Raw genomic sequence first — 9,895 nt, 5'->3', positions numbered from 1 at the left:
CTTGTTTCTTGCAGGAATACTTCCCCACACAGCTTGTAGCCCACTCCAGCTATCCAAGAAGGATACCTGTGCATTGATAGCCACCATTTAAAGCCATAGTGCCCTACTGGACACAGTGGGGTGATGGAGATCTTGCCCCCCCCCTCCTCCCACACACACAGTGCATTTTAAGTGCAGAAGAGGACAACACTGCTAGACACCAACTCCCCACCCCGAAACTCTCCATCCCCACCCCGGAAAAGCAATGCTTCAGAGAGCCTCATCATTTTCAGACACACAGAGGAGAAAAAGCGGAAGAGCCAAGTTACAGAACAGCATTCATGTTCAACGTTTGGCGAGCTTCCCGGATAAGAAGGGTCAGGCTTTTTTTAAAAAAGAAAAGAAAAACATCCAGATTCTGTAATTCCAATTTTGTGCCAACATGGCAAAAAAAGTTGCGTTTCGCCACCAAAAAAAGCGTCCCAACTTTCGCCACCCTGAGCCAGTCCCGAGACGGAGAGCTGCCGCTGGTCCTGCTCTCTTGCCAGCGTGAAAGAGAATGCAGAAGTCGCAGCCGGAAGGGGCAAGCGTCCCTTTGCGTGGTCGGAATAACTTGTAAAGCAAATCCCCTCCAGATCTCTAGGGGACAGACCCCGTTTCTTTCCCGTGCATAGCTTATTCCTCACAACGGACCAGGAGAATCCCATCACACCAGGGGGAGCCACTTCCGTTCGACTGCAAAAAAGTTTCCACGTTTCCTATAGCAGGGCCTTCTTTGGCAGGCCCCATGTGAGAAAAGCTGGGGGAGGAGTCTCCAAACGATGAGATGCAGAAAGCCAGGATCCCAGGGACACAGCACAGCTTGGCCTCACCATGGCCATGCCCCGGATCAGATGTGGCACCTTTAAAAGATCTCTCCGTCCCTGAAAAAAGCTTGCCGCAGCTAATACCTGAATAGGTGGTAGGGAAGTAGGCAGGGCAGAGGAAGCGGGCATTTCTTTTCCTTTGAACGCCAGCTTTGGCCCCCTCCTCCCTTGGCAAAACAAACAAACAAAAAGAGACGCCCACGAAAACAGAGAGGGGAAACTCATGCTCCCTCCCGGCAGAACGCCTGCTTCCCTCTCCTTCCGGGGGGGTGGGGGGCAGTGTTTCCACTCGGCTCTTTGGATCCATCGGCTCAATCCTTCACACGGGAACGTCCTGGCGTGGGGGCATCCGAAGGCTGAGAGGCGCCAAAGGGGAGCAGAGGTAAAAACGGGTGCCGGGGAGGGGACCGGGGAAGAAGAGAACAGAAATAGCTTATTCCAAGAGGGAAGCTCCATATTCACGTGTGCAGGCGGACCAAAGGTGCTGGAAACCCGAAAAAAGCCGGGGGGGGAGCAATAAAAAAAAAAGAAAAGTAACGCAAGCCCGGAAGCTTCCAATCCCAGGCTCCGGAAGCCCCGGACATCACTCTAAGCGGGCCGCCAGGATGCAAAAGGGCCGCCAGCGCCACCGTCCTCCTTCCTCGCACCCGGATAGTGGCACCACCACAGTTCAATCAAAAAAGAAAAACCCTCCACCGGGGCCAGGTATGGCAGGCCGGCCGCCGGCGTCCCACGGAAGGGGGCCGCGCTCAGTCGACGAAGCGCTGGCAGGCCTTCTTCCAGCGGCAGGCCGTACACCACATGCTCCGGTTCTCCATCCCGTACACCTTGCGACACTTCTTGGCTTCTCCACGTGGCTTCCTGCACAAGAGGAGGGTGAGGAGAGGGCAGTTAGAGCAGGTGTTCTCAACCTTTTTGTGCTCACCCCCCCCGAGCCTCATTTACCTCTGTGGCCCCCCCTCATAGTTGCTGTTAGCTGGGGGGGAAATGGTATTTACCATCTGCACTGTTTATTTGATTCCCCACGCCTCCACTTGCAGCTGCTGGTGTGACCTTGGGTCAGTCACAAGTTATTTGGAGCTGTTCTCTCACGAACAGTTCTCTCAGAGCTCTCTCAGTCCCACCTACCTCACAGGGTGGCTGTTGCGGGGAGGGGAAGGGAAAGGAGATTGTAAGCCACTCTGAGACTCCTTTGGGTAGTAAAGGGCAGGGTATAAATACAATATCTTCTTCTTCCTCCACATGCAGCTGTTGGTGTGACCTTGGGTCAGTCACAAGTTCTCTCAGAGCTGTTCTGGACAGAGCAGTTTGCAGAAGAGCTCTCTCAACCTCACCCACCTCACAGGGTGTCTGTTGTGGGGAAGGAGGAGGAAGAGGAGATTGGATTTATACCCCACCCTTCACTACCCAAAGATGTCTTAGAGCAACTTACAAACTCCTTTCCCTTCCCCTCCCCACACCAGACACCCTGGGAGGTAGATGGGGCTGAGAGAGCTCTGATAGAAACTGCTCTTTTTTGAGAACAGCTCTTATCAGAACTACAGCTTGCCCAAGGTCGTCCAGCCAGGTGCCAGTGGAGGGGTGGGGAAACAAACCCGGTTCTCCCAGATTAGAGTCCGTACACTTAACCAAACTGGGGAAGAGAAAGCAGATTTTAAGCCACTCTGTGACTCCTTCAGGTAGTGAAGGGCGGGGTATAAATGCAATCTATCATCATCATCTAACCAAGGATAGCTTCCGGAACAGCCTTCCTACTTCCTCTTCAGGCTATGCCGGCCTTCTGAATGGCCCAGTAAGCAATGGTCCCTCTAAGCTGTGGAGTCTTGTGAGCAAAAAATTCTACTTTGCGAGCTCCGGGCATTAAAGTTGTGAGCGAGCGATTTGGCTGCTGCATCAATTAGTTTGCTCTGGAGCCCTCCTTCCTGAGCTAAGACAAAAAAGTGTGAGCCGGAGGCTAAAAAAACTATGAGCTACCTCACACTAACTCGGCTTGGAGGGGACACTGCCCAGAGAGGCGTGAGGGACCAGCAGAGTAACAAGAATATGGTTTATTAAACAGATTTGGCAATAGATCAAGATGGGTCTCCGTGTTCGTCTGTCCGTAGCAGCAGAAAAGAGCAAGAGCCCAGCCGCACCTGGAAGACTAGCAAGCCGCCTTGAGCCCGTTCTGTGGCTAGGCAGGATACAAATCGATATTATAAATAAATAAATATAAATTTGTGGCAGCGGAGGAGCTTTTGTGAGTCGCGGCTCACGTCTGCCGATCTGGTCGTTAACAGGGACGGATTAAATTGGATTAGGTAAAACATGGGAGCTGGAAACCAACCAAACAAAAAAAATCCCTAAGGCGTCTCCCTTTTTCCTTCCCATTACGCTGGGCTCAAAGCCACCCTGGGCGAGGGACCTCTGTCCAGCTCCAAGAGTGAAGACCAATGTTCCCTCTAAGCTGTGGAGACTTGTGCGCAAAAATTCTACTTTGTGAGCTACGGACATTAAAAGTGGTGAGTGAGCGATTTGGCTACTGCATCAATTAGCCCTCCTTCCTGAGCGAAGACAAAAATCTGTGAGCCAGAGGCTAAAAAACTGTGAGCTGGCTCACACTAACTCAGCTTAGAGGGAACACCGGGGAAGACCCTCCCTCCTGCTGCAAGGCCTTTTATGCTTTCTACCCATGCTCCGCCTCTTCGCCTGTGATTGGCTCCAGTTTTCCCTCCGTTTCTCCGTCGCCCAATCACAAGACACAGAGGGAACCTGGGAATGGTAGGCCCACAGCCTAACCTAGCTGAGGCCTTCCGGGGCCTGCAGGCCTCAAGTCTGCCTCGGCCTAGACCCAGGATCACGACGGCCTGGCAGTTAAGCTTGGTGGCCCCCTCAGAAGTCTATTTGTGGGCCCCCCCTAGAAATGCGGGAGTTGCTGTGGCTCCCTAGAAATACACCACGGCCCACGTTGAGAATGGGTTAGAGGAACCAAACGGCAGCCTGCTTTGCCATCGATCTTTCCCCTCTTCAGACTGCCCTTTGCCTCACAAGTGACTCACGTTTTGCCCCTCCGTTTTATCCTCACAACAGCCCTGCGAAGTAGGTTGGGCTAATTTCTAATTAATAGAAAACAGAGAGTGAGTATAAATGGGCAATTTTCTCAGTGGAGGGGGGTAAGCAGTGGGGTACCGCAGGGATCAGTACTTGGTCCACTGCTTTTTAACTTGTTCATTAATGATTTGGAGATGGGAGTAAGCAGTGAAGTGGCTACATTTGCGGATGATACAAAGTTGTTCAGGGTGGTGAAAATCAGTGAGGATTGTGAGGCACTCCAAAGGGATCTGTCGAGGATGGGCGAGTGGGCGTCAACATGGCAAATGGGGTTCAACGTGGCCAAGTGCAAGGTGATGCACATTGGAGCCAAAAATCCTAAATATAAATACACATTGATGGGGTCTGAACTGGCAGAGACTGATCAAGAGAGAGATCTTGGAGTTGTAGTGGATAACTCACTGAAAATGTCGAAGTGGCCCACGCGGGAACTCCTCCCCGACGTGCGCGTCACCCGGAAGTGACCCGCGCACGCTGGGGCGGGGCCACGGCCATGCAAGGGAAAACTCTATGGTTTTCCCTTGTATGGCCATGGCCCCGCCCCCAGCGTGCCTGGCGTCCTCCCGTCACTTCCGGGTGACGTGCATGTGGTGCGCGCGCACACAAGATGTCGGCCGGGAGCCCCCTGCTCCCCACGAAGATACACTTGGCAACCCTACCTGGCAGTTAAGCTTGGTGGCCCCCTCAGAAGTCTATCTGTGGCCCCCCTAGAAATGCGGCACTTGCTGTGGCTCCCTAGAAATACACCACGGCCCACGTTGAGAACCACTGGGTTAGAGGAACCAAACGGCAGCCCGCTTTGCCATCGCTCTTTCCCCTCTTCAGACCGCCCTTTTGCCTCACAAGTGACTCACGTTTTGCCCCTCCGTTTTATCCTCACAACAGCCCTGCGAAGTAGGTTGGGCTGAACAAGGGGACCGGCTCAAGCTCACCCGGCAAGTTGACCGGCAGAGTTGAGGGACCTAGAAAGTGGTGGCTGACTTGATCCAGCAAAACAGTTCTGTTTTTGTTTTTTAAATCCCTCATTTACCTAATTTATGCCGCACTTTTCTCTCCAGTGGGGGAAACCAAAAAGAGGCTTCCTTGGTTTTCCATCCGAGCATCACAATAACCCTGTGAAGTTATGTCAGGCTGGGAGCGTGTGCCTGGCCCAAGGCAACCCAGAGAGCTTCTACGGCAGAGTGGGGATTTGAACCTGGGTCTCTCAGGTCCTGCCCCGACACCCTAACCACTGCACCATACTACTGGAAGGCGGAGGCAGAACTTCAAGCAACCAGCAGGGAAATGTGCACTCTTAGAAGGCTCATCAGATTCATGAAAACATGCAAGTTTCGTTTTTTCATTTGGAGAACCGGCTCGGAGAGAAACTGTAGGACTGGGAGGGGTGTCGATACGGAGCCCTCCCCGACAACTCACCTGGTGCCAGTTGTAGGCTTTGGCATGGAAGGGGGCACGACGGGATGTCCTTTGGCAATTGGCATGGGAGACGGCTGCGGGCGCCTCTCTCCAACATCGGCTGGTCGGATGGGAGTCAGGCAGCCCTGGAGGAGGGAGGAAAAAAAGGGCAGCCATGACAAGAGTTTCCACGGCGTGGTCTAAGAAAACCAGAGAAACAGGTAGGCAGAGCAGGCTCCCAATCCGGCAGCAGTGGCAAAAATTTGTACCAAAACATCTGCTGGCGACCACCTGGGCCAGTTTCAAGGTAGCCTTCTAAAATGAACAATCCAGGCCACTTCGGATGGTCGATAGAGCACGGGTCCCCAACACGGTCCCCGTGGGCGCCACGGTGCCAAATAACACCTTTCCTGGCCCCCCACCAAGTGTTTTTTGAAAGTGGGCGGGGCCATGTGGGGCTCCAGTCCAGCAAGGCTTCCGATTGGCTGCGCAGATTAAAATAATGTTTCGATGGGAGCTGCCACCACGGTATTGGTTTTATCCTCTCTTAATCTTCTTTCCCAGGATATTTTTAAAATTCCCTCTTCTTCTTTTTTATCAAGTTTTTTAATTTTAAAGACATATCAAACATAAAAGAGGGGAAATTATTCTTACAATTCCTTCTTTGACAAACTCATGCCTAATTTATCATGCATTGATATATTTCACCTTGTATCATTGTGTATATCACTTGCAAATATATCAAAATTGTACTTTATATATCCTTAACAAGTTTTAAATGTCGGTATTATTTACTTAGTGTAGTCTTCAAACCCCTTATAAAATCCTGACCAGGTATTTTCAAATGTAGTTTCTGGTTGTCCTTTCAAAATTAGAGCTAATTTGTCCATTTCCGCCGTTTCCAAAATTTTGCTCAAAATTTCTTCTCTTGAAGGTGTTTCTGATGTTCTCCAATATTTGGTATAGAGTATTCTAGCAGTTGTAATCAAATACAGTATAAGAGTCATTTTATTTTTACATTTTTCAGGTAGGACAGGAGCTGCGGTGGCTCAAGTGGTTAAGACGCTGAACTGCAGGCTGTGGAAGGTCAGTAGTTCAGCAGTTTGAGACCTGGGTGCCGCAAGACAGAGTGAGCTCCCGTCTCTAGTTCCAGCTCCTGCCAACCTAGCAGTTCAAAAGCAAGAAATTGCAAGTAGATAAGTAGGTACCACTTCGGTGGGAAGGGAACAGCGTTCCGTGCGCCTTGGTGTTTAGTCATGCCGGCCACATGACCACGGAAACGTCTTCGGACAGCGCTGGCTCTTCGGCTTTGAAACGGAGATGAGCACCGCAACCCTAGAGTCGGATTCGACTGGCTTTCGAGCAAGGGAACCTTTTTTTACAGGTAGGATATTCAGCAAAAATATTTCTGGAACAAAGCAATTTCATGTAAGGAAAATATTTATAAGATGTTTTATAGATGGTGTATATTACGCCTGATAAACTGGCTAATTGCTCAAATGTATGTTGGAAGTGTCAAAATAATGTTGGCTCTTTTTACCATATGTGGTGGTTATGTGATAAAGCAAAAAATACTGAGCTTGGATTCATGAAATTTTACCCCCCAAAATTTAAATCTTCTTCTTCGGCTCCACCTCCTATGGCAGCCATGTTGTGCTTGCACCCACCAGCATGTGCTGTAATTCCAAAGGTGCCTGATGGCTCGAAAAGGTCAGGGACCCCCGCTCTAGAATCAGCTGCCAACTGCGGGGGTGGGGGTGGGGAGAGCGTGACCCAGATACTTACCGAAGGACTTTTAAAAAGAACCGGCGGCAACGGAGGTGGAAACACGGCGGGTTGCTGCCACGATATGCTGATTTCCATTCCCTGGGGTGGAGGTTTCAGGTCGGCCAGGAGGCCAGTGGGACCCGTAGCCTGACGTTGCAAAGAAGGAGACCGTTCTTAGTTCAACAAAATGGAAGGTCAGGGGGGGGGGGGGGGAATAGGGTTGGATCTAGAGATTTTAGGCCTGGATCTTCAGTAGGATCCCGCGTGCATACTGGCGAGATGCAGCCAACTTATGGCGACCCCAAGGGTTTAATTGAAAAGTCTCCGTTGAAAAGCAATACATCTGGCATTTCTGTAGCTGCTTTCACTAGCTGTCAGGGCGAGAGACGCTTAGAGGTGGTTTGGCCACTGCTTACCTCTGCACAGCAACCCTGGACTCCTCTTAGTGGTCTCCCATCCAAGTACTAACCAGGGCTGACCCTGCTTAGCTTCCGAGATCTGATGAGATCGGGCTAACCCGGGCCATCCGGGTCAGGGCAAACGGACAGAGGTGGTTTGGCCATTGCCTGCCTCTGCGTAGCAACCCTGGACTTCCTCGGTGGTTTCCCATACGAGTACTAACCAGGGCCGACCCTGCTTAGTTTCTGATGAGAACGGGCTAGCCTGGGCTATCCAGGTCAGGGCAGACAGGCAGAGGAGGTTTGCCATTGCTTGCCTCTGCGTAGCAACCTTGGACTTCCTTGTTGGTCTCCCATCCAAATACTGACCAGGACCGACACTGCTTAGCTTCTGAGATCTGATGAGATCAGACTACCCAGGACATCCAGGTCAGGGCAGACGGACAGAGGTGGTTGTGCCATTGCCTGCCTCTGTGTAGCAACCCTGGACTTCCTCGGTGGTTTCCCATCCAAGTACTAACCAGGGCTAACCCTGCTTAGCTTCTGAGATCTGATGAGATCAGACTACCCAGGACATCCAGGTCAGGGCAGACGGACAGAGGTGGTTGTGCCATTGCCTGCCTCTGTGTAGCAACCCTGGACTTCCTCGGTGGTTTCCCATCCAAGTACTAACCAGGGCTAACCCTGCTTAGCTTCTGAGATCTGATGAGATCAGACTACCCAGGACATCCAGGTCAGGGCAGACGGACAGAGGTGGTTGTGCCATTGCCTGCCTCTGTGTAGCAACCCTGGACTTCCTCGGTGGTTTCCCATCCAAGTACTAACCAGGGCTAACCCTGCTTAGCTTCTGAGATCTGATGAGATCAGACTACCCAGGACATCCAGGTCAGGGCAGACGGACAGAGGTGGTTGTGCCATTGCCTGCCTCTGTGTAGCAACCCTGGACTTCCTCGGTGGTTTCCCATCCAAGTACTAACCAGGACTGACCCTGCTTAGCTTCCGAGATCTGATGAACTCGGGCTAGCCTGGGCCATTGAGACCAGGGCAAAACCATGTACATCCCGGAGGCAGGTGACCCCACAGCGTTTCCAAGGCAAGAGACAAACGGAGGTGGTTCGCCATTGCTCACCTCTGCATAGCAACCCTGGACTACCTTAATGGTTGCCCATCTGAATACTGACCAGGGGTGACCCTACTTAGATCCTGGCACCTGATGAGATCTAGCTAGCCTAGGCCATCCAGTTTAGAGGCATTTGAAGAAGAAGAAGAGATTGGATTTATACCCCATGCCCTTCACTCGGAAGTCTCAGAGTGGCTCACACTCCTTTCCCTTCCCCTCCCCACAACAGACACCCTGTGAGGTAGGCGGGGCTCAGAGAGCTCTGAGAGAACTGCAAAGAAGAAGAAGAAGAGGAGACTGGATGTATAGCCTGCCCTTCACTACCCGAAGGAATCTCAGAGAGGCTTACAAACTCCTTTCCCTTCCCCTCCCCACAACAGACACCCTGTGAGGTGGGTGGGGCTGAGAGAGCTCTTTCGAGGACTGCCCTTGAGAACAGCTCGGAGAGAACTTGTGACTGACCCAAGGCCACACCAGCAGCTGCTGCGTGTGGCGGAGTGGGGGAATCAAACCCGGTTCTCCCAGATTAGAGTCCGCCACTCTTAACCACAACACCAAACTGGATAGCGCCGTCCAGTCGCAGCTGACTTGTGACAACCTCAGAGGGTTTCCAAGACGAGAGGCAAACAGAGGTGGCTAGCTGTTGCTTGCCTCTGCGTGGCAACCCTGGCTTTCCTCAGTGGCCTCCCATCCAAGTACTAACCAGGGCCGACCCTGCCTAGCTTCCGAGATCCGAGGCCATTGAACCGGCCTGGGCCACGGAAGTCAGGGCTGAGACGCTGGGACGACCCTGCCTCCGCTAGGCACTCCCCCACCAGCTGCCGGAGGGAACTCACCTGGTAGGCGTGGTCCGTCTGGATATGGCACAGGCTGGTGGGCGCTGACTGGCTCAGGATGGTCGTAGCTGCCGACGGGCTCGGGGGAGACACCAGGGAGACCTCCGGCTTCAGTGGAATCGCTGGGGTCTGCGGTGCCTCTTCGAGCATGGGGAAAGCGGGGGGCACCGAGGAGGTGGGGGAAACGGGCGTCAAGCTGGACAGGCCATCCGTGAGGGAGTCCACGTTGACATCCAGCTCGGTGTAGTAGAAGTCTTCCTCCCCGTCGCTCTGGTCCAGGTCAGCTTTTCGCCTAGAAAGATGGGGAGAGGACATGGCTCAGAGGGAGAGCCTCTGCTTGGCATGCAGAAGGTCCCGTGTTCAATCCCCGGCATCTCCAGTTCAAAGGACCAGGCAGGAGGTGATGGGAAAGACCTCCGCCTGAGACCCTGGAGAGCTGTAAAG

The 9,895-nt window shown here is 52.6% G+C and overlaps 1 protein-coding gene across 1 annotated transcript in view; it reads right to left on the bottom strand.

Annotated features, from left to right (window-relative positions):
* Nucleotides 1–1,559: 1,559 nt before the first annotated feature.
* The window catches only part of SLC2A4RG (SLC2A4 regulator), a 50,876-nt gene continuing 42,540 nt past the window's right edge, over nucleotides 1,560–9,895 (bottom strand). The window contains exons 6-9 of the mRNA XM_015412222.1: nucleotides 9,452–9,743; nucleotides 7,116–7,244; nucleotides 5,352–5,476; nucleotides 1,560–1,706 (exon numbers count right to left, since the gene is read on the bottom strand). Of these exons, the coding sequence (XP_015267708.1) occupies nucleotides 1,595–1,706; nucleotides 5,352–5,476; nucleotides 7,116–7,244; nucleotides 9,452–9,743 (658 nt within the window). The 3' untranslated portion in view covers nucleotides 1,560–1,594. The remainder of the gene's footprint in view (nucleotides 1,707–5,351; nucleotides 5,477–7,115; nucleotides 7,245–9,451; nucleotides 9,744–9,895) is intronic.

The sequence above is a fragment of the Gekko japonicus genome, unplaced genomic scaffold (genome assembly GCF_001447785.1).
Source record: "Gekko japonicus isolate JY-2015 unplaced genomic scaffold, Gekko_japonicus_V1.1 scaffold2619, whole genome shotgun sequence".
Lineage (NCBI taxonomy): Eukaryota > Metazoa > Chordata > Lepidosauria > Squamata > Gekkonidae > Gekko > Gekko japonicus.
This window is presented reverse-complemented; position numbering and strand designations above follow the sequence as displayed.